The sequence below is a fragment of the Eschrichtius robustus genome, chromosome 15 (genome assembly GCF_028021215.1).
Source record: "Eschrichtius robustus isolate mEscRob2 chromosome 15, mEscRob2.pri, whole genome shotgun sequence".
In the NCBI taxonomy this organism is placed as follows: domain Eukaryota; kingdom Metazoa; phylum Chordata; class Mammalia; order Artiodactyla; family Eschrichtiidae; genus Eschrichtius; species Eschrichtius robustus.
Genome location: NC_090838.1, coordinates 35842642 through 35867793, shown reverse-complemented (window position 1 = coordinate 35867793; position 25152 = coordinate 35842642). Strand labels below are relative to the sequence as shown.

Sequence of the window (25152 nt, the reverse complement as noted above, 5' to 3'; positions counted from 1 at the left end):
GATCCCTAGGTTTGAATCCCAGGTCTGCCATTTACTAGCTTTTGTGACCTTAGGCAAGTCATTTAACCTCTTTGAGACACTTTTCCTCAATTGTAACTGGGGATATAATAGGATCTATACCTTAGAGTGGTTGTCAACTAACACATGTAAAGTCCTATGTAAAGAATGTACTTTGCATGGCACAGAATAAGTGCTCAATAAATTTTAGCTACCATTAATATTATTATCATCGTTATAATTATCACTGGCTGGAAACTATGCATCTAATCCAGTTTCCTGCAGCCTGGCAGAGTTATGGTCAGTCCCTCACATTTACAACTCTCCTCATGTTCTTAAACATTTTCAAGAAAGAAGAAATGCCTGCTTTCCTAGGAAAACACTGAAGCATACCTGGCATGGAATGTCAAGAATCCACTTTGGAATCCACTTGATTAGGAATGCTGCTGCCCCTCTGACTGATCCAGAAAAGGATCATCTTGTGGTTGTTGTTCATTAATTTCTTTTGTTCATCAGACATAACATGCTAACGTCAGACAAGTTAAGCACCTACATCTGGAGAGACACATGATACGTTTGGGGCTTATAAGTAGGTCCAAAAAGGGATTACAGATGCTATAAAGGAAGTGTGTATGGGATACATTGGAGGCACTAAAGAATGAAAGGTCGTTTCTACTTGGGAGGACAGGGAAGCCTTCATAGAGGAGGAGGTGGTTGAGCAGAGTTTTGAAGATGAGTAGAAATTCACCAGATGGGCAAAGGACAGGTGGGTGTTATAGACAGAGGAAGGAGCATGTCTGAAGCCACAGAGGCTCACGTCAGCACAGCTGTCAAAGAACTGGGACAGTGCGATTGCAGTGTTGGGTTCAAGGACAGGAGGTGTGGCTAGAAGTGAGGCTGGGAGGCGGGAACTCAGTCAAGGAGGGCGTCATGGTCCGAAGTCTAAGGCGCTCAAACTTGACCCTGTAGACAAAAGAGATTATCGGAGGATATAAGACAGAGAGTAGGGTCACGTGGTTTTTAAGACAGAGTGACATCTTCTGTGCCCCCATTCTTAAAGGAGTCTTAGGATCCTTAATGGAGCCAGCTTCCTTTGCCACAGAAAAAGAATGTGACTGTAAATGCGTTCATGGAATGTCAGGGTATTGTCATAACCATCATTGAGGGTTTGGGAGATGGGGGGTCTGAAGTGGAGGACTAGAGTTAAAGGCAGTACAATGCTGAAAATTGTTGCTTTAGCATGGTGTGATTTTAGGGGGATTTCTTCCTCTTATTTTCCATTTTACTAATTTTATATAACGTAATTCTGTTTTATTCATATGTGTGTATATACATGTATTTCAACAGTAACTGTATCTAAATATGAATCTTAAAGGAGATTAATTGTTCCAAAAGAAAAGAAGTAATGTCAATTTCTGGGAAACTTTTTTGGACGGAGGAGGATCTGCCTGTCTCCTCTCAAACACTATTCTGTAAGTGACCTTGGAAGGCTATTTCTACCTCTAAAATGTCTTAGAACATTGAAGGGCTGGGGGCATAAACAATGAGAAAACCAGTGAAAGGGGAAGGCAGAGAAGATGATTAGAACAGCTTAAGATAATGATGTGTTTTGTGTAATTCAAACTTTTATCTTAGTACTTCCCAATCATTTGAGGTTTCCTTAGCCATTAACTAGGTTTCAAAAATTCCAAATCTGGGGGTTTTGTTTTGAGTTTTAAAGTGATTTAAACCCACAAGGACTCTCTGTCCCCTGTATTCTTTTTCCTCTTCTGAATCCAGCTGTCATCATTAGTATATATCAGTTTCCTGCTAGAAAGAAAATTATAGTCTCCAGTTGGAGTTGGGGGGATGAGGAAGAAAGAGCCTAACTGCTCCAAGGACTCGGAGGCTGGGTTACAGGTCTGGGCAGGGACAGGGAAATGGAGAGCTTTCATTCTCATTTTAAACCCATTTTAAATTATTTGCTCTCAGGTTGGAAATTTTCCATTGAAATATCTGTTTACTGAAATACTATCTGAGACTTGACTAAATATTTACTCCCTTTTTTCTGAGAGGTGGACTTTCTATTTCTCTCTTATGCCCACACCCCTTAAATTTGTGTTTTTCACAGCTACTGAATTGAACATTTTCTTTTACCAAGTGTTTAAACAAATATCTTACCTATTTGCACTGTCTGACTTTCAGTTTAAGTTCTCTTGGTGGGTTTATGAGTGGATTTTTCCTTTCCTAGTCTCCATTTTACTGATTTTATGTAACCCCGTTCTTTCTTTTGTAATTATCTGTTACATATTAAAATATGAATCTTGAAGAGGATTAGTTATTCCCAAAGAAATAAAGAAAGGACATAATAACAGTTTCCAAAAAGTGTTTTAGGTGGAGAAGGATTTGTCCATCCTACCCACATCGTGTAAGTGATCTCAAAAGGCTGTTTCCCTACCCCTGAAATGTATATAGGAGGCCCATTATATTCTAATTTTTAGGAAACATTATTTTCAGTATCATCTCCCTTTTAGGGATCATAATAATTATGGCCAGTGTGTATTGAGCATTTAGCTTCATGCCAAGCACTGTGCCAAGCATTTTGCACACATTAGTGAAGGAGGTACTAGTGGTCCTTCATTTTAGACGTGAGGGAACTGAGGAACAGAGGTAACTGCCCGACGTCACTTGTACAGTAAGAGAGCAGAGCCCGAGCTCTCCAGCCACCTCCACTGTGGTCCCGCAGCACACTCAGGCCTGAGTCAGGAAAACCACTTCTTGTCTCGGGGATGGTGCCTTAGAGCCCCTATGTTGGTTCAGCTTCCCGGGCTTCTGCCGCTGCTGCAGAATCCCCAGGCCTCAGAGAGGGATCCCCCTTTCCAGCAGCTTCACGATCACATGCTTTTATGGGGACTTTCTTGCCTGCACTGCTATCTCCCGTCTCCGGGGTGTGTGGAATAATATGAGAGCGTACCCAGGGCTAGTTACTAGAAAGAGAAAGCTTAACGCTCCCGGGCAGCTACCTGCCCTTTTTCCCTTTGAAAGTGGACCTACAGCCACTGCATGAAAGACTTCCTAATACCAGGCTGCTGGTGACCGCATTTTGTGGTTTCTTTGTTAGTTGGCATTTATAGTTTGGATCTCATCATTCTGCCAAGTGCAATAAACATTTTGTTTTAACTAAAATGTAACTTTTATTATTGTTATTATTTTTCTTCTCAATGCCTTAAAAGTGACCAGCTTGTGAGCGTGAAGTCAGGATCCCTAAATAGTCTGAATGCCAAGTCAGTGTGCCTTGTAGATCAGTACAAGATTAGAAGACAGGCTCTCATTTTTTACTGCTTGTGTGTATATCATGGAAGTTCGGTAACATAAGCCCTCCCAAAGGCCAGCTTAGATGTTGATGGTGGTTAAATGGTAAAATATCTGTGAGAAGTATTCAGTGATGCCTTGTATTTGTACTGCCTTGGACATGAATAATATATGTGTGACAAGAATAAATATAAGGTCAATGATTTTTTTTGACATATTATAACTTCCTTTACCTAAGTTCCTGGGAAATATAGCCAAACAATTACAGAGAATAAAAACATTGGCAACTTAAAAACACCTGCTTTGATTATTTGGTCTAATTAGGTTAAATTTAACCAATCCCATCTGAACAAATTGAAAACAATTCTTATCTGTTCCCTCGGTCATGCACTTTTATCGGTGTTGGATGCAGATGTGTTTAATATGACACAGTTGATGCTATTCTCTCAGCTCTGGGTGGGAGATAAAAGGGAATTGAGAGCATATTTTTAGAGTCTTCTGGGGACTTTGTATTTATGGGTCTGCAGTTATGAAATTTCAAAAAAAAAAAAATAGGCTTTGTTATCAATAAATTAGTTGCTTTTCTCCAAAACACTGGGACTGTCATCTGGACTGTTGCTTTTGCCAAAAGTCTCTTTCCCAGGGAACAGTGAGCTCCTAAAATGAGCAGATGATCCCTAGCTACCATTCAGAAAGAATAATACAGGATGTGTTATTAGATTGCCAGGTTCATGTGGTATTGACCCCTTGTTAATTCCAAGCCCGGTGCTGAGTACACTGGCCCACAATTCTTAGAATTTTAGAGTTTAGAGATCATTTCATCAGTAAGTAGAGGGGAAACTGTAACAATTAAGTGACTTGCCCAAGGTCACACAGCTGGTTAGTGAAAAAGTCAAGCTTTCCTGGCTCCTGGTCCACTGCCCGTTTCTGTGACCAGAGTTAATAGTGTTGAGAGTTGGGCCAAGTGTCTGGATCTGTAACAGAACCATGTCATGAAACCTTCGTACTCACATTTCCACCCCAGGAGTCAAATACTGTTCCAGTGGGCAGCTGGGGTCTCAGAACATCCGTGATTTCAGTTTTCTATGTGTTCCTGTCTTGCCCCACTCTAACCCCAGTCCTCACAGATAATCTGAAACTAGTTGCCCATGTCAGTTAAATTAGTTAAGCAAGTTGTTTTTGAAAGCTTATTCTGGACATTTCATGTAAATGGAATCATACAACATATAGCCTTTTGTGTCTCGATTCTCTCACTTGAAGTTTTCAAGGTTCATCCATTTTGTAGCATGAATCTTTTCTTTTTTTATGACTGAGTGATATTCCATTGTTAGATATACCATGTTTTGTTTCATCAGTTGATGGACGTTTGGATTGTTTACACTTTTTGGCTGTTATGAATAATAATGCTATGAAGATCCATGAACAGGTTTTTGTGGGGATATAGGCTTTCAGTTCTCCTGGGTATTTACCTAGGAGTAGAACTGCTGGGCCATGTGCCAACTCTAAGTTTAACTTTTTGAGGACTTGCCAAACTTTTCCCAAAGAGACTGCACCATTTTACATTCCCGCTGGCAATGTATGAGGTTTCCAGTTTCTCCACATCCTTGACAACACTTGTTATTGTCCATCTATTGATTATAGCCATCCTAGTGGGTATAAAGTCGTATTTCATTGTGCTTTTGATTTGCATTTCCCTAATGGCTAATGATGTTGGGAATCTTTTCTAATGCTAATGAGCCATTTTGTACACCTTCTTTAGAGAAATGTCTGTTCTGATCCTCTGGGTTGTTTGTCTTTTCATTCTTGAGTTGTAAGAATTCTTTATACATTCTGGATATTAATTCCTTATCAGATACACGATTTGCAAATACTTTCTCCCATTCTGTGCACCGACTTTCAACTTTTGTGATAATGTCCTTTAATGTACAGAAATTTTTACTTTTGATGAAGTCCAACCTGTTTTTTCTTTTGTTGCTTATGCTTTTAATGTCATATCTAAGAAACTGTTGCCTAATCCGAGGTCACAAAGACTTGTATCCATTTTCTCCTTAAGAATTTAATAGTTTTGTGTCTTAACTTTTCGGTTTCTGATCCATTTTGAGTTAATTTTTGTATTTGGTGTGAGGTACAGGTCCAGCCTCATCCTTGTGCATGTGACTATCCATTTGTCCCAGCACTATTTGTTTAAAAGACTTCAGCTTTCCCCATTGAATTGTCTTGGCACCTTGGTCAGTCAGAAAATCAAGTGACCATAAATACATGGATTTTCTGGACTCTCAGTTCTATTTCATTGATCTGTATGTCTGTCCTTATTATACCAGGACCACACTGTCTTGATTATCGTTGCTTTATGGTAACTTGAAATCAGGATGTGTTGAGTCCTCCAACTTTGTTCTTTGTTTTCAAGATCGTTTTGGCTGAGTCCTTACATTTTCATTCAGATTTTAGGATCAGCTTGTCAACTTCTGGAAAAAGAAAAGTCAATTAGGATTTTGATAGGTATTATGTTAAATCTGTAGTTCAATTTGAGGAGTATTGTCACTATAATAATATTATATCTTCAGATATTCAGATCAGAACACAGGGTGTCCTTCCATTTATTTAGGTCTTCAATTTTTTTCAGTGATGTTTTGTAATTTTCAGTGTACACCTCATGAACATCTTTTGTTAAATAATTTATTCCTATTTTATTATTTTTGATGCTGTTGTAAATGGAATTATTTTCTTAATTTCAATTTTGGATTGTTCATTGCTACTACACAGAGCTATAGTTGATATTTGTATATTAATCTTTTATCCCATGACCTTATTGAACTTACTTTTGTTTATTTGTTTGTCTGTTTTTGTGGACTTAGAACTTTCTGTATATGAGATCATGTCCTGTGCAATAGAGATAGGTTTTACTTCTTCCTCTCCAGTCTGGATGCCTTTTATTTATTTTTCTTGCCTAATCACCCTGGCTAGAACTTCCAGTACAATGTTGAATGGAAGTGCCTTGTTCCTGATCTTAGGAGGAGAGCTTTTAGTCTTTCACTATTAAATATGGTGTTAGCTGTGGGTTTTTCATAGATACGCTTTATCAGGTTGAAGAGGTCCCTTCTGTTTCTTGCTCGTTGGTGTTTTTATCATAAAAGAGTGTTGGATTTTGTCAAATTCTTTTTCTGCATCTAATGAGATGATAATTTTTGTCCTTTATTAATGTGATGTGAGTCATGACTTTTTCTTGCTGAGTAGTATTCCATTATATGCATGTGTTGTTTATGTTAATTCACCAGTTGAAATACATTTTGGCACTTCCACTTTTTGGAAATTGTGGATAATGCAGCTCTGGTAGCATTATTCCACTTTTTGGAAATTGTGAATAATGCAGCTCTGAGCATAGAAGTATTTGTGTGGCCATATGTTTTTATCTTTCATAAGTAAAACCTAGGAAAGGAATTACTAGGTCATATGATAAGGATTGTTTAGGTAATAAGAAACTGCCAAACTGTTTTCCAAAGGGCCTTACCACTTTGCATTCCCAGCAGCAATGTATGAGAGGTCCAGTTATTCTGCATCCTCATTTAGACTTGGTATTGCCCCTCTTGTTAATTTTAGCCATTCTGGTACATGTGTAGTGGTCTCTCACTGTGATTTTAATTTGCATTTCCCTAATGACCAGTTATGCTGAGCACCTTTTCGTGTACCGTATTTGCCATACATATATCCTTCTTGGTAAAGGGTCTATTCAAATCTCTCGCACATTTCTTTTTTAAATTTTGTTTTTCTTATTACTGAGTTGTGAAAGTTCTGTGTTCTGGATATAAGTATTTTATACAAACATTTGTTAAAGATTTTCTACCTATCTGTTGCTTGTCTTTTTTCTTAACAATGTCTTTTGAAGAGCAACTGTTTTTAATTTTGATGAAGTCTGATTTATCCATTTTTTCTCTGTGTCTTATGCTTTTTGTGCCCTAGTAAAGAAGTCTTTGCCTATCCTAAGGTCACAACGATGTTCTCTCAGGTTTTCTTCTGAAGTTTGTTTTGGTTGTTTTTCTTTTTTTTTGGCCGCGCCGTGTGGCATGTGGGATCTTAGTTCCCCGACCAGGGATTGAACCCCTGCCGCCTGCATTGGAAGCGCGGCGTCTTAACCACTGGACCGCCAGAGAAGTCCCAGGTTTTCTTCTAAAGTTTGCTATTTAAGGTTTTACGTTTAGATCCATGGTCCACTTTAAGCTAATTTTCGTGTATGTCATGAGATAAGGTCAAAGTTCTCTTTTTTTTTTTTTCATATGAATATCCAGTTGTTCTGGCTCAGCAAGATCTCTGGGCTCTGGGTTCCCCCTCTCTGTGCTGGAGCATGGAAGTTGCCTCTAGGTAGTAGTCCAGGGCAACTATAAGGCCTACCTTGTTTGTTTCCTTCTCTCAGGGAAACATACTACTCATGTCTGATGTTTAAAAACGATAGTTTCATACATTTGTCTAGTTTTCTAGTTGTTTATGGCAAAGGGCAATTTCTGTAGCAGTTAAACTTTCATGGGCTAAAGCAGCAATCACTCTCATCACTTTGTGTTGAGACCTCTTAGTTCCTCAATTGTAAAGTGGGGATAATACCCTCAGAGGATTGAGGTGAAGGTCACATGAAAAAAATTGTAAAAACTCCATGAAAAGTAACAGGAAAGGAAAAATCCAACACTGTAAGAAAAGCAGCTATTAGGAAGTAATATTGATAGCAAGAACAAAGAAATGAATGGTCATCTCCTCCAGAGGAGGAGACAGAGCTTCTGCTGGTCCCATGGCCAGGTATGCTTACTCCCAGACTCACCTCCATTGCCCATCTGGCAGAATTTACTTAATTCCTCCCTGGCTGGGGCCAGACTTCACATTAAGTAGCATTTGCAGTCCAGCCAGACTCTCTTGGGTTTGCCAGCTGTAAACTGTACCTTGTAGCATCATTCCCAGAGACATTGATGTAGTCCAGTGGTGCCAGGAACCTCTTCAGTCTTAGCGTCTGTTTCCCCCAGAACTGTAAACTGTAGTGCTGGCAAGGGGCTGAGATCTGTGGTCCTAGTCTCTCATTACAGGTGCGACAGCAGAGGTAAGCCCCAGTTATTTAAAAGAGTCTTCCCAGCCAGCTACCAAGACTCTCAAGTTGATTTCACACTGTATCTCATTGCCTAAGGGTGGAAGAGAAGCCTGAGGTCCTTTGTGGGGAAAAGGTTAAATTAAACAGGGATGTCTAAGGTGTGATGATAAGGAAGTTTCTGATTTCCCAGTCTTGTCCTTAGGAGCAATTCGCTGACAAAGAATCCAAAGCAGTGTATTACTTAGAAGTAAGTTTATGTTTGTGTCTTTGGGTTGTCATGTGTTTATCCACAAGTATTTCCTGACTTCCTCCCAGTGTTGGGCAGAAGCAGGGATGGGATGATGGGTGGAGGCAAGAAGTAAAAACTGCTGGTCCCACCCAGTGCCTGATGAGCTCATTTTTAGCCTACCCAAATCCTTTCAGAGCTCTTCTGACTCCCTGTTGTCCAAGCCACTGGGACTGTGCCTATTTTATGGGTTGACTAGAGAGTCCTTCAAATAGTATTCTCAGAAATTCTTCCTTCTTCCTCAACAGCAGATAAGGAATTCTGTGCTTAAAAAATACTTTGAGAATAGGCTGGGACAAGGGAAGGGGGAAATGTTTTCAAAGGGGTGTGTGTCGGGCACCATACCTATGAAAGCCGGGCATGAGACCTAGAGACCTAGGAGTCCAGAGACCTAGAAACAAAAGTAGGCAAGAAATAAACAACTAGTACCAGTTCAGGGCACTTCTCTAGACAAAGTTAGTCTCCAAACCCTTCCACTAGGTCATTCTACATGTTTGTAACTGGAAGGGCCCCTCGGGTCTGGATTACAGTTTACTGGGAGGGGCAGAGGATTAAATAGAGGAATGGAATTTCCCTTCGATAAGGAGAAGCCAAGATTTATTAAATCAGTTGATTTTTTGTTGTTGTTGTTGTAGTTCCTATGGTTTCCTTTTCTCTCCAAATACAGTTTTTTTTAACTGAGAAATAGCATAACAGGACATTAACGTTCACGGAGTGTACAAATTATCATCTGTGATTATTTTTAGAACCAGTTTATCAATGTTCCAGATAAGAACTTTTGTTGGATCTGATTACAGATCTCCCCAAACAGAGCTACAGATCTTTGAAACAGAAAAAGTTGGCCCTTTCATTATGCCTTAAAAGTAAAATTTGCTTCGTATTTCCTCACTCTCTACTTCTTTAAGGAGGGTAGAGATTCTGAGGCGGGGAGGATAGGGGAAATTTCTACAGAATTTTCTTGACCAAGGGCTATCGGAGAATTCAGAACCGTTACAATGTAACGAAATTATATTGTTCATTTGTTCATTTATATTGTTCATTTGTTCATTTATTCATTCAAGGCAGAGGGAACAGCATATGCAAGGTCAGGCAGAAAACAGAACCTTCTTCTGAGGCTCAGTGGCAAGTGACCACCATAGTGGCACAATCAATATCATTGCCATTTACATGGTATCCACAGTAAGTGACTTACTCCATAGCAGTGAAACTATTTTTTTTTTCTGTTTTGTTGGTCTTCTCAGTCCTGAGGAGGATCCTTCCCCCTTTATGGATTCTGATTGCTGCTTACAAGTAGAACACGTTTGCTGTGATTACTGGGGTTTTAGCTTCTCCCATAACCATCTCTGCTGGGGCCAAGAAAACTCTGTCAATTTGGGCCTGTACGCTTACTCCCTCTGGCCCCTTTTATTTTGGCCAGCTCAGCACAAAGCAATCAGGCTATCTTGGTTCGTGACATTAACAGCGAAGGCCAGGAACTATATAATATTCAGGAGCTCTTTGGTTGAGCACTAGATGAAGGGGTTGACATATGATTAGGGGCCATGGTGCACAAAAACAAATACCATTAAACACTAGAATTATACACGTTCGGCATGGCAAGATGTTTACACTGTGAGAAGCACGGACGATCTCAGATGGTCTGAAGCGGTGGTTCTTAAAGTGTGGTCCCTGCAGCAGCAGCAGCAGCATTGCCCAGGATTTGTTAGAAGTGTGATCTGGGGGGCCCTGTCCCAGACCTACTGAATCAGGAACTCTGGAGGTGAGTGCGCCGAAGTTTGAGAGCCACTCGTCTAAGGTAACAGCACAGCCACCATCCTGGGGATATGCTCGGTGATTGGAATGTCAGGTGAAACTGCCCTCTCGCTTTTAATTGTTATTTTTCAATCTCTTTCTCTCTGTTTGCCGAGTACTTAGAGTTAAATTCGCCTAAATTAAATGCTCTTATGGTGAAACTCCACTATATCCATAATTATGTGGTAATGATATCATCCACATTGTTTTCCAGAATGCTCTCGTCAAAGCTATTTAGATTAACATGAATCTTTTAAGATTACGTTGATTTTTTTTTTTTTTTTTTTTTTTTTTAACAAACCTGTAGCTCAGAAAATCAAAGATAAATGCCCCATGGGCCTGCCCTTTGGGGCTGTGTTCCTCCTTTGGGGAGGAGACTGACTTCCCTAAATAATAGAACAGGATTTGGGAACTAGGAGCTGACCATGCTCTAGGTAGTGCTGCTTTTTAAATCCTCTTTCAGCAGCCTGGGTTGATGTTAGCGCCCTACCTTGGTTGGTTAGAGAATGGCAGCTTTGAAATCCAGTTAATTTAGCAATCACTGTTCAGGTTGCAGACATAACACTGAAATCTGCAACTCGCCAAAATAACACAAAAACTGCTAAAATAACACATCTGAGATTCCCAGAGGGAATTGTGTGAATGGACCACTTTGCTCCTTCTCACAGACCCTCTACTCGCTGTCCTGAGGGACTCGGCAAAGTCCCTTCATTCCTCTCCAGGACACCTCTGTTCAGGCTGGGCATGTTCTCCAAACACATCAACCTCAGGAAACTTGATCAACTTCTCCAAAGCTGCAGTTCCCTAATGCTGCTCCCTGGTGATATTTTCACAATAAAACTATAGCAAAATGACAACTATAGCAAATTTTTCTTTAAACCACATTTTTTTAAAGAATTGTCCTTTATGATGACACTAGGAATCTATGACTTTTTTGGTGTTCAGATAGCCTTTCTTTCATGAAATAATAGCTGGTAGGTTTTTAACATCCTTTCTTTACAAAATAAAATGTTGGCAACTTATACCAGCCTGTCACATTGTTTTTGATATTTGATTGATTCTTGAATTCCAAACTTGAGAATTATTTCTCCATTGAACCGGGACATAGCACAGCAGGAGGTATCGTCTTTCCAAGTGAATCCAGCCAATGAGCCATTCCTTTGAAGGCTAGAAATATGCTTCCTCTAAAGAAGAAAAAAAGAAGTTAATTTCAAAAGTGAAATCAAATTGGATGTTTAGAATCAGTCACACATACTTGGGTGACTAAAATGACTACACTGTTGGGAAAATCCAAAGATATTCCAAACAAGGAGGGCTGGGGAAAAACTCCAATTAACAAGAGTTTACAAAAATCATCTAATTAATGAAAAATAAGATGGGGCCATTAAAGGGGAGGGACTTGATTCTTTCATTGGAACACTTGACTTTCCAGGAAAGATAGAAAGGAGGCAACCCAAAGCCAGCAAAATTGAAATTGCAAGTAGAAAAGTTATCTTCTAGAGAAGAGGGTTGCCAGACCTCAGACTGAAGAAGAACTAAGTGCCGTCAGAGAACTAACTTGAGTTTTTTTGTATCTTGCGGACAGCAGGCACTCACAAAAATGGAAACAAGCACTCCGTGTTGATCTCAACTTTGAAATGCGTTTGGTAGGGCAGGACACAAACCTGTGCTTCACTAGGAAGAAATCCTGGTTGTGAGATCCATTTGGTGAGCTCTACCTGCTGTGGGGTGCAGAGCCCATAAAACAGTAGCTGTGACCCCAGCTGAACAATAGAATCACCTGGGTCACCTTGAAACCAGGCTCGCCCCAGAGATGCAGTCAAGTGTCCCCTGACATAAGTGTTTTTCTAAAACTCTCCAGATAAATTTCATGTACCTCCCGGGCTGAGAAACTGCTATGCTAGAGAGGAACGCAATACTTCCTTTTTAGTCACTGCTGCTGCTCATATTTCTAATCCCAACCTCCTGTTCTGCCCAGAGACCCCCTCACCCTGGCAGAGGGGCAGAGGGTGTTCTGTGGTCCCCAACTAAATGGGAACTCCATGAGAGCAGAGCCTGGTCTTTCTAATTCACTGCTACACCCTAGCCCTAGAACAGAACCTGTATGTAATGAGCCAGTATCAAAGGCCTGCCTGCAAGGGGCCTTTATAGAGTTTATTCATTCTTTTGAATTCTTGGGGGTTTCCCCTCCTTTGATGTTTTTATTGGTAAGAGAAAATGGGGGGCGGTGAATTTTCTAGTTCTTCACTATGGTGAAGTACTAGGCTGGAATCAGCTCTGCTCTTTGGAACTGCAGCCCCTACTGCCCATCCCCAAAACCCTGTGAACCCCTATGAAAGTCGTAGCTGAGGAATGTGGTTCTCAGCTGGGGCACAGAGCAGAATTACCTGTTGGCTTCTTAAGACTCCAGATGTCGGGACTTCCCTGGTGGCACAGTAGTTAAGAATCCGCCTCCCAATGCAGGCGACACGGGTTCAATCCCTGGTCGGGGAACTAAGATCCCATATGCCGCAGGGCAACTAAGCCCACGCATGCTCTAGAGCCCATGCACCACAACTAGAGAGAAGCCTGTGTGCCGCAAGGAGAGATCCCGCATGCCTGCAGCTAAGACCGGACGCACCCAGATAAATAAATAAAAAAAAAAAAAAAAAAAAAAAAGACTCCAGATGTCTGCGACCAACTCCAAACCAACCGAATCAGAATCTACAAGGGTGGGATTGAGGCATGGTTGGTTTTAATAACCTCTGGTTAAGAACCATCACCTGGGACTTCCCTGGTGGCGCAGTGGTTAAGCATCCACCTGCCTAATGCAGGGGACATGGGTTCGAGCCCTGGTCCGGGAAGATCCCACATGCCGCGGAGCAGCTAAGCCCGTGCACCACAACTACTGAGCCTGCGCTCTAGAGCCCGTGAGCCACAACTACTGAAGCCCACGTGTCACAACTACTGAAGCCCGGGCGCCTAGAGCCCATGCTCCACAACAAGAGAAGCCACCGCATTGAGAAGCCCGCGCGCGGCAACGAAGAGTAGCCACCGCTCGCCGCAACTAGAGAAAGCCCGCGCGCAGCAACGAAGACACAACGCAGCCAAAAATAAATAAATTAATTAATTAATTAAAAAAATTTTTTTTAATTAATTAAAAAAAAAAAGAACCATCCCCTGAGGGCAGTGGTTTTGAAGTACCTGGCCCAGCAGCAGCATCACCTGGGAGCTTGTTAGAAATGCAAATTCTCAGCCCCCACCCCCGCCCTCCTGAATCAGAAACTTTGGGGGTGAGGCCCAGGCAGCAGTCTGTGATTTAACAAGCCCTCCAGGTGGTTCTGATGCTCACTCAAGTTTGAGAAACTCTGCTTTAGGACACCTCATTGGGTCTTGCTGCAGAACTAAGGACATTTTTTCTAAGCAGCAGTTTGGAGAAAGTGCCGACATGAATGTCATCTGATAGTTTCCTAGCTTGTGGCTCTGACCTAACCTCCCCTGCTTCTCCTCTGTTGACACACTAATTCAGCGAACCTGTTCGCAGGTCTCTCGTGTCTACTCTCTCCCAGCTCCCCTGAGCACCTGCCCTGCCGTTTCCTCTCCCAGGCAGGCACCTCTGGGCAGCCTCAGTGCCCATCTTAAATTATTTATTTATTTATTTATTTATTTTTGGCTGCGTTGCGTCTGAGTTGCTGTGCACGGGCTTTCTCTAGTTGCGGCGAGTGGGGACTACTCTTCGTTGAGGTGCGCAGGCTTCTCGTTGCGGTGGCTTCTCTTGTTGCGGAGCACGGCCTCTAGGCACACGGGCTCAGTAGTTGTGGCACACGGGCTTAGTTGCTCCGCGCATGTGGGATCTTCCCAGACCAGGGCTCGAACCCATGTCTCCTGCATTGGCAGGTGGATTCTTAACCACTGCGCCACCAGGGAAGCCCCTGCCCATCTTAAATTTTGTTCCCTTCTGAAAGCACCCCCCCCCTTTTTTTTTTTTTTTTTTTTACTTACGATAGAAAATAAGTGCACATTGCTTTCATTTTGGTCATTCTTATGGCTTTTGTATTCCCTTTACCTACAATTCCCTGTGTGACCTTGGGCAAGTAACTTATCCTCTTTCCTCATCTGTAAAATACCAGGGAGTCATAACAGCGCCTACTTCATTAAATGATTTAGTACTTGTTGAAGTGCTTAGACTAATACTCAACGAGTGTCAATTCTAAAAGTAATTATTATTCATAGCATTAAATAATGGATATATAATATTCTGTAGCGCCTGGCACGTTAGTACTCAATAGTTGTCAGCTCTTCTCACTAATGATTTTAGGGTACTAAGCATTTTGCAATTTTAGCGGTTGTCTTTATCCTCCCATCAGTTTTAAAGCTCTTTGACAGCTGGTAATTTTTCTTTCTCAGCTCTGAATCTCTGTATCTCCCGAAGTACCTACTATACGCTTAATGCATGCTTATGGGATTATACTGAAGTCCACAGGAAGTGGAGGCCAGGAAGTCCCAAAGAATCCCTTCCTGAGCAGGTGCCCCATGTCCCCTGTCTATGGGGTTGTGCCTTCAGTCCTGGGCTTCTTGATCATGTAATCCTTCCTCAAGGTCTTAAAGGAAGCAAGTGTGTCTGGGTGCCCAGCTCTTGAGTCCAGCGGACTATACACTCCGCCTGGAATACCTATAGCAGGTTCATCTGAAAATTATCCAGAATCACCAAGACAGTTCTTCCTGTTTTTAATTATGTTTTAAAGAGCGTATCTCTGAGCCATGTTTCTGACTCCTAGCCTAACAAATGAAAGCCCTTTTTGATACAGTGTTGTCCTCAGGTAGCAGTGGGTGGGAAGGCTAGGAAAGTGACACCTGGAGATCACTGGAGTGTGGTCTTCTCATTTCTAAATTATACTGGGATTAGGTTTTTAGGCATTGAAAATAGAGATGATGACACAAAAGTTGAGGATCCTGACACCTGGGGTTTTCCCTGCTGCTTTGCAAAGAAGGCTGCCCTCCTGCTGGAATTTAGACCCCAGCAGAGTCTGGGTTAAGAGCAGCGGTGTGTCTGCAAGCACAGCTAGCAGGTGGGGGGTGGTGGCCTCTAGGGGCACCATCATATAGGAGCCCAAGCCCCTCTTTTGCCTCTTTGGAGAAACTTCTTTTTGAAACAGTTTGATGTGTAACAGGAATAGTCTATAGTTTTATTATTTATTATTGCAATAATTCCTGGATTATTGCAAGCCTATGTAATATTTCAATTACTGTTACTTTAATCTTTTACATTTTTATTCTGTTTGTGATCATTTTCTAGGAGTCAGTAGTGTTCACTGAGTTATGAGATATCTAAATTTCAGCAAGGCATTTGATGAAGTCTCTCCTGGTGTTCTTGTAGATAACATGTGGGCAGAATGGTAGAGTTAGGAGGATTCATAACTGGGGAATACCTAGACCCTCGGAGAGCTGGTTAATGAATTGATGAGAGCTTGGAGTGGGGCGGGGGATGGGGCAGGCAGGGAACCAACTATACTACTCACCAAAGCCCTCTGTCCTCCACGCTGGTCCAGTCCACATCTTTAGTGATTACTTACGGCCTGCTTGTCAAATTGAGGTTTAGCCAGCTTCTATTGGATGATGAATGTGCTGTATGAAGAATCTGGGTTCTGGGAGGCACCCAACACTCCTCCCCCAGCCAGTCCCCCAGTGCTGCCAGTTTTATTCCTTCCATGCTTCTCAAACGCATCTTCTTCCTGTCTGTTCCTTACTTTACACCCTCATCGTTTCTCTCTTCCACTACTGCAGTAGTCGTTCAGCTGGGCTCCCTGCCCCTAATATTGGCCTCTCAGCAATAAGAACACTTCAGTGGACATGTTCACCTGACCTTGTTGCTTAAAATAACCCCTCAATGGCATCCCCTTGCCTGCAGAAAAATGTCCAAGCTCCTTCGCGTGGCCTAGGAGGTTCCCCATGTCCTGGACGTGCTGCTCCTCTAGCCTCATCTCCCGCTGTTCCCCACCTCGAATTCTGTGCTGAGATCGGACTGCCTATAGTTCCTCACGTGGTCCATTCTGTTTTATGCCTTTGAACCTTTGCTCTGCCTTTGGTGGTTCCAACGCATTCTCCTCTCTCTTCCTCTTTAAGACTCAGGTGATCGCTTCCACCACTATATTAGAATCACCTAGTCATTCATTTCTCCTTCTCAAATTAGAATATAAACTCCCTAAGGGCATTATTCTTATTTCACTTAGCACCCAGCACATAGTAAGCAGGCAATAAATATTTGTGATCAGAACTGAGACTACAAAAAGATCTCGGCAATCTAAAAGGCAGACCATAAGGTTTAACAGGGATCTGCTTTGGTTTAAAACAAACAAAGAAAACAAGTCTTGATCTAAGTCCTGAGTCCAAGGTGGGAGATGGACGACTCACCACTGTCAGTGGACCACGTGAAAAAGAAAGGCCTGCGGTTCAGTTGACTTTATGCTCCACATGAGTCAACGGTGTGATACGTCTCCAGGGACCTCATGTGAGAACAGGGCAAGCAACAGTCCTGCTGCTCAGACCACGAGGGAGAGTCATGTGCCCTTCTGTGGCGCCATGCCTGAAGAGGGCTGAGGCACATCCAAAGGAAGGTGGCTTAGAACAGTGAGAGAGGGTGGACCCCGTCATCTGGGGACTAGTTGAAGGAAGTAGGGGTGTTTCACCTGGAGAAGACAGAGGGGATATAATAACTGTATTCAAATGCCTAAAGGGCTCAAAATGCAGAATTGGGCCACTGAGTGGAGACTCCAAAAAGAACTCTGTGGCAAATAGATCTATTAACAGCGGAACAGTCTGTCTCGTGAGCTCCAAATCACTGTAGGGTTCTGCCAAGAGCCTCTGAGAAGAGGTGCTGTAGAGGCGATCTGAGCCCCTGAGGGAAGCGTGGACTAGATGTTCTTTTATCCTGCTCAGCTTTGAGGCTTGAGGATTCAAGAGGTCACTGAGTTTATATTTATTGACTGTTAGGGAGGGGTGCCAGGAGCACACCTTCTGCTAGGAATGCCTTCTGTCACTCTAGGGGGAAAATCATGAATTACCTAAATAGAAAGTGCTTCTGGGCCAGAAGTCTGAATCTTAGTGGCCTAGTCACTTATTACATGGTTAGTGTGAAATCTACTCAGGAATGACGTCTGGTTGTCCCACCCAGGGTATCCAGAGTCTTGTGTGTTCACCTGTGTCCTTCTGTGGAACTTTGAATAAAGTGATTGCCTCGTTTCCTTTGCTTTTTTGTTTTTTAGTTCTGGAGCATCTTGGCTTCTGGGAGGAAGTCAGAAGGATCATCTTGGGATCAGAGTTGATAACCGGATTCCCCTATACCTTCACGGTGCCAGGCCTGCCCCAGTACCTCCAGAGCCTCACCAAACTGGCCATCGCTGCAGTGTGGGCAGTAGCAGCCCAGGCTGGAGAGCAGGCAAGGGACGTTCCCATCTCCTTCTCTCAGCTGTTAGAGTCTTCCTTCCCTGAAGTGCGCCTGCTGACGCTGGAAGCCCTGTTGGAAAGGTTCTCAGCAGCAGCCTCGGGACTAGGAGAGAAGGGACTGCCGCCCTTGCTATGGAATACGGGAGGGACATTCTTGATGTTGGCTATGAAGGAAAATCACCCAGAATGCCTCTGCAAGGTGAAGTCTCTGGTGTACTGACCATCCCTTTCCACTCCCCGCAGTCTTTGGCAAGCCCACTGGAGTGATAAGGTCAGGAGGCGGGATCGGTTTTGGCATCTCCAGGATTGGAAGGAGATTCAGCATCCAAAGGGCAAGGACTCTCTCGCACGATGCTTGGCATGGCTTCATGCATAAAAGAGTACTAAGAAAAGTGTTTAATGATAATGGTATTGATGACAGAGATTAACCAAAGATAGAGATCGAGAGAGTAAGCAGTCTTTGCTGACGTGGCTCTTTGGGGGCAGATGGTCACCTGGAAATGATCAAAAGGAAAGGGCACTGACCTAGGAATATGGCATCTACCCTCTGATCCCAGTATGCCACTGCTCTAGACTATCTTGGTCTTGCAAAGCTATTAAGGGGGGAAAAAGGAAGTCAGTGGGCGCTTTTTGAAAGATAGAGTCCCTTATTGGTACAAATGATTATTATTTAGATTCTGGAGACTTTTCTGAGGTGTGTGCGTGTGTTTGTTTGTTTTCCATGGATCTGGCTCACACAGATACTGAAAATTCTCCATTGCATGGACCCCAGTGAGTGGCTTCCTCAGACAGAGTGCTGTGTCCATCTAACCCCAAAGGAGTTCTTGATCTGGACAATGGATATTGCTTCCAATGAAAGGTTTGCCTCCAGTGCTCCCTGTGCAAACTTGGTACAACACATGGTCCCATCAGTCAGTCATGTAATGAACTTGAGCATAGTCCTGGCCTAAGGACTCAGGTCCTGTATTTCTTTCTAAGTCTCAGCCTGTGTTTTAAGCCCAAGCAATAGACCGATGTCAGAGTTTCCCATTAGTTACCAAAAGGTAATTGCTTCCGGAGGCATTTGTATAGCCACAAGGTAGAGATTTCCAGTAGTATTCAAAGCCACATGGATTACAGACTATCTGTAAAATCCATATGTATATAAAATGTTCGATTTTATTTATTTATTTATTTATTTTCGTATTTATTTATTGAAGTATAATTGACTTACAATATTATATTAGTTTCAGGGTGATTATATGTTTTGTATGTTTTCTGGCTGACTTTTCTAGGTCTGAAGTTCAAAGTGAAGCTCTGAGACTCGCCTCCAAAGTGATTGCCTACCACATGCAGACGTGTGAGGAGGTGAGGCTGATTTCCCCTGTTTTGGGGTCTAGATTTCTGTCCTCTGATTTCCCTGGAAGGTGTCAGTAAAAGTGAACTGTCCCACAGGCAGAATCTCTGTGGCATATGTGTGTAGCTTCTACAAAAATATCATTCGTGTTGGTTTTTCACTTTGGGTATAACTTGGGGAGAATTTTCTGAGCACCATGTTTGGCATTTCTTTTCTCTTGTTCTGGGCACATTTGATTTGAGTCCATGAGGGTAACACCACCTCCTCCCTCCAGGACATACGTGCATTTATGCCCAAACTCCTTGTTTTTTCCTGTTTTTCTCACTAGACTCTTTATCTAATGAGGGAATGAGCAAGTCAGTTCCAAGGATTGCAAGTCACTAGGATTGCATCCTAGTCAACTATGTATGAAAATATATCGCTAAGGCTTAAATATCCCTCCCAAACGTGGTCCAGCTGGCTTTGCGTGGAGGCCCAGATGTGTCCCACCTGTCTTAGGACATGTCTTTGGGGGTGGGGTGGACCTAAAGTAGTCAAAACAGCTTCCTGGGGAAGAAAAGGGAACCCTTCTACACTGTTGGTGGGAATGTAAATTGGTGCAGCCACTGTGGAAAACAGTATGGAGGTTCCTTAAAAAACTGAAAATAGAGCTACCGTATGATCCAGCAATCCCACTCCTGGGCATATATCCAGAAAAGATGAAAACTCTGATTTGAAAAGATACATGCACCCCAGTGTTCATAGCAACACTATTTACAGTAGCCAAGACATGAAAACAACCCAAGTGCCTATCAACAGACAGTTGGCTTAAGGAGATGTGATATACACATACAATGGAACATTAGCCATAAAAAAGAATGAAATAATGCCATTTGCAGCAACATGGATGAACCTAGAGAATATCATGCTAAGTGAAGTTAAGTCAGACAAAGACAAATATCATATGATATCACTTATATGTAGAATCTAAAAAATAATACAAATGAACCTATATACAAAACAGAAACAGACTCACAGACATAGGAAACAAGCTTACGGCTACCAAAGGGGAAAAGGAGGGTGGGAAAAGGAGGGTGGGAAAAGGATAAATTAGGAGTATGGGATTAACAGATACAAACTACTACACATAAAATAGATAAGCAACAAGGATTTACTATATAGCACAAGGAACTATATTCAGTATCTTGTAATAACCTATAATGGAAAATAATCTGAATATATATATATATATATATAACTGAATCACTTTGCTGTACACCTGAAACCACTGTAAGTATAGTTGAAGTAAATCAACCATACTTCAATTTAAAAAAAAACAACAGCTTCCTGGAACGATGCCTTAGGACAAATACTTGCATACTTAGGGGCATATGAGAAAGATGCCACCATCAGAGAATTATCATAAGTAGAAGGCAATCAATACCACAGTAAAAGTACCTGAAGATCTTGGTTTCACATCACCGCACTGTGATCGTGGCACCATAACATTGTGGATTCCTATTCCTTATGCTCCAGCAGCCCTGAGAGAGGTACTGGGGGTACAAGGATGAAGAAGACTGGAGGGCAGTCTAACGAGAGAAAAGGAGCATTAGATCATGATATTAAATGATACTCTAGTAGGAAGGAGGCTGAGAGAAACCAGAGGCCGGAGGGAGTGTTTGCAGAGCTGAGGAAGACTTCACATAGGAGATTGTTAAGTTCAGAGAGCCTGGGACTGGACAGAGGGAAGACCAGAGGGTGAGTACTAAGCAGATATACACAGTTTCCCTGGGTCTGTCATTCAGAGGCAGGCCAAGGGGCCAGAGCCAGGTGGTCACTAGGAGATGCAAAAAGCTAAAAAAGAAAGTCATGTGTGTGTTTTGGGGAGGATAGGAGGAGAGTTTGTAGGAAGGGAGAGGATTTGCTAAAAAAAACTACAGCCTGGGGCAGGGGCGGGGAACAAGTTCTGAGAAAGTAGTCACAGGGCAGCCTAACAAGTCTGTCAAAAGACAGCGTTCTCATCTAAAGCCGTTTTTAACCAGTTGTCATGTGCATCTCAGAGGCACTGCTTGGTACTTGAATGAAGTGATATTTGAAGAATATTGGTAATTTTTCAGGGAGAGAAAAGTTAACAAGTCAGCAGCTTCCTCACGATCTAAGACACTGATCAATTTAGTTCCGTAGATGCTCATAGATGATCAGAGGAGCCAATAATCTCATTTTGAACATTTAAAGAGGCTTAATTGATAGGGGAAGTAAAATTTATTCGGAACAATAATCCCCTTTCTAGAAAAAGTAAAAACCCAGAGTTTAAAAGATGGAAACAACCCAAATGTCCATCAACTGATTCATGAATGGGTAAACAAAATATGGTATATCTATATAATGGAATATTTTTCAGTCATAAAAAGTAATGAAGTACTGATACATACATCCTACAGCGTGGATGAGCCCTGAAAACATGCTGAGTGAAAGAAGCCAGTCACAAAAGACCACATATTGTATGATTCAATTTTTTAACCATTTTTTATTAAAGTATAGTTAATTTTGATTCAGTTATATATATATATATATATATACTTTTTCACATTCTTTTCCATTATAGGTTAGTACAAGATACTGTATATAGTTCCCTGTGCTATACAGTAAGTCCTTGTTGTTTATCTATTTTACATACAGTAGTGTGTATATGTTAATCCCAGACTCCTAATTTATCTCTCCCCTTGCCCAGCCACCATCCCCTTTGGTTACCGTAAGTTTGTTTTCTATGTCTGTGAGTCTATTTCTGCATTGTAGATAAGTTCATTTATATTATTTTTTTAGATTCCATATATAAGAGATATCATATGATATTTGTCTTTGTCTGACTTACTTCACTTAGTATGATAATCTCTAGGTCCGTCCATGTTGCTGCAAATGGCATTATTTCATTCTTTTTTATGGCTGACTAATAGTCCATTGTGTATATATGCCACATCTTCTTTATCCATGGGTAAAGTTGATGGATACTTAGGTTGCTTCCATGTCTTGGCTGTTGTAAATAGTGCCACTGTGCACATTGGTGTAGCATGTGTCTTTTCAAATTCGAGTTTTCTCCGGATATATGCCCAGGAGTGGGATTGCAGGATCATATGGTAGTTCTATTTTTAGTTTTTTAAGGAACCTCCAAAGTGTTCTCCATAGTGGCTGCACCAATTTACATTCCCACCAACAGTGTAGGGGAGGGTTCCCTTTTCTCCACACCTGCTCCAGCATTTATTATTTGTAGACTTTTTAATGACGGCCATTCTTACTGGTATGAAATGATACCTCATTGTAGTTTTGATTTGCATTTCTCTAATACTTAGTGGTTTTGACCATCTTTTCATGTGCCTGTTGGCCATCTGTATGATTCAGTTTATATGAAATGTGCAGAACGGACAAATCCGTAAAGACAGAAAGTAGATTAACGGTTTAGGGCTGGGCGAGGGGGAGCTGACAGGATGGGGATGACAACTAAAGTATACAGGGCTTCTCTTTTTGGTGATGAAAATGTTCTAAAATTGACTGCGGTGATGGTGGTACACACATATCTGTGAATATACTAAAAATCATTGAATTATGTATTTAAATGGGTAAATTATATGGTATGTGAATTGTATCTCAATAAAGCTGTCACTATAAAGAAACAACAATAGGGCTTTGTTTAAACAATACTGTTAGTTAGGATGCTGCTTTAAATGTGACAGAAACTCAAAAATACAGTGGCTTAAACCAGAGAGAAGAAGTCCAAAGCAGATAGTAGCTTGACATTATTGGGCTCCCAGGCCCTTCTACCTTGTTGTTCTGCTGTCCTTAACGTGGCTTCCATCTTCTGGTCCCAGATGGTTGCTCCAGCTCCCATCATCTGTCCTTGTTCAACTAGCAGGACAGAGAAACCCAAGAAGTGAAGGTCACACGTATTTCCTTACATATGACCTGAAATTGCACAGATAACCACTTTTAATGGCATCCCATTAGTCAGAACTTAATCACGTTACTCCCCAATGCAAGGGAGCCTGGGAAACGCATATGTAGCTCATCCCTGATTCCATGTCTGCCCATGTCGCATCTTCTGAACTGCTGTATGTACACTTTGTACTTTTAGACCAGGGACTTGGTGGCCCCCAACCTGAAGCAGTGGGTCCAGTTGGTCCTCTCTTCTTGCGGAGATCATCTTCCCACCGAGTCCAGGCTGGCCGCTGCTGAAGTTCTCACCAGCACTGCACCATTTTTCCTCACCAACCCCCATCCCGTTCTTGGTAAGTGCGCTGAGCCGCTGTTGGGTGGGGGGTGGGAGGGAGGTGTCCATCGTACCAAATGCACTAAAAGCGTGAATAGATGCTCTAGGTTAAAAAAAGAAGGGAAGATGAAAGATGACAGCGTACACCATACCTTTACATCTTTCAAAGATCTTCCCACCCTCTCACTCTCCTACTCTAATCACTTTTCACCAACAGCCTCTTTTTTTTTTTTAATGTAAATTTATTTATTTATTTTTACTTTTGGTGGCCTTGGGTCTTTGTTGCTGCACGCGGGCTTTTCTCTAGTTGCAGCGCGCGGGCTTCTCATTGGGTGGCTTCTCTTGTTGCAGAGCAAGGGCTCTAGGCTCGCGGGCTTCAGTAGTTGTGGCACGCGGGCTCAGTAGTTGTGGCACACGGGCTTAGTTGCTCCGCGGCATGTGAGATCTTCCCGGACCAGGGCTCGAACCCATGTCCCCTGCATTGGCAGGCGGATTCTTAACCACTGCGCCACCAGGGAAGCCCCACCAACAGCCTCTTAATTGGCCTCTTTCCCTTCTGTCTTGTCCCCCAAGCCATTCTCCTTATGCTTCCAAAAGCCTCTGTGGTCTTTCTGAAATACAGATCTGATCATTTTCCTCCACTGCTTAAAGCCTTTGAGTGGGTGCCCATTGCCTTCAGGATAAAACCTAAATGCTCTTTAGCCTGGCTCAGAAGGCCCTTCCTCTTCTGTGCCCTGCCTGCTTCTCCCTCCTCACTGGCCACCACTCCCCATGCGTCATCAGCGGGGAGCAGTTCTCTAAACAAACTGCTGCTTGACTGACTCCTGTTTGTCTTTCAAGACTCAGCCTAACCATCACCTCTTCCAGGAAGCCTGTTGCAGTGACCTTGGTGAGAAATAAATGGGACAGAGTGAAGTGTGGCCTTGAGGAAGAAGAAAGGCCAGGCTCGAAGGCATTTAGGAAGTAGAATCAGCAGGACTTGGTGTTGAGGTTAATATAAAGGGAACATTCAAGGATGACTTCCAGGCTTCTGGCTTAAGGGACTAGGAAGACTGCTGGTTCCTTTCACTGAAAGTAGTTTTAAGTTTAAGGCATCTTTGGACTTCCCTGGTGGTCCAGGGGTTAAGACTCTGTGCTTGCACTGCAGGGGGCACAGGTTCAATCCCTGGTTGGGGAAGATCCTGCATGCCGCGCAGCGTGGCCAAAAAATAAAATAAAAAAAGTTTAAGGCATCTTTGGGAAGTAAAGGTAGAGATATTTTGAAATCAAATAGATGTACAGCTCCAACCATGTTGTCTACATTCATGTCTCTTTCCTCACTGCCACCCCCTGTCCTTCAAGAGTAATAATTAGGAAAGAGCATCATATCAATGGTGGTTGAGAAAACCAAGCTTTAGGAAACCCAAAGGAATTGAAAAACCATAGGGGTTTTTGTTTTAACTTAAAAAAATTTTTTTAAATTGTAGTGTTTTGTTTTAAGCATAGGGTTTAATAAAAGGAAAACTCAGGACCCAAAGCCACGTCTGAGTCCTGACCCTGCCCTCTCCTGCCATCTTACCCCCATATTAACCATGCTGGGATTCTCTTCCATCCATTACGGGAATTCTGTTTTTGTTCTCCTCTTCCATGCCCAGCCCTGGAGAATAAATCACGGTCCCTGCGTCCAGGGAGCTTTCAGTGTAGTTGTGGAGAAAAGGTTTACAGAATAAAGAAAAGAACTGCGT

General features: G+C 42.3%; 1 protein-coding gene across 4 annotated transcripts in view; it reads left to right on the top strand.

Annotated features, from left to right (window-relative positions):
• THADA (THADA armadillo repeat containing) overlaps window positions 1-25152 on the top strand; it is a 319471-nt gene that overhangs the window by 243273 nt on the left and 51046 nt on the right. For all 4 annotated transcript variants that reach the window (XM_068564210.1, XM_068564209.1, XM_068564211.1 and 1 more), the window contains exons 32-35: window positions 17672-18051; window positions 18593-18711; window positions 19127-19199; window positions 23294-23447. In XM_068564210.1, coding sequence (XP_068420311.1) covers window positions 17672-18051; window positions 18593-18711; window positions 19127-19199; window positions 23294-23447 — 726 coding nt within the window. The remainder of the gene's footprint in view (window positions 1-17671; window positions 18052-18592; window positions 18712-19126; window positions 19200-23293; window positions 23448-25152) is intronic.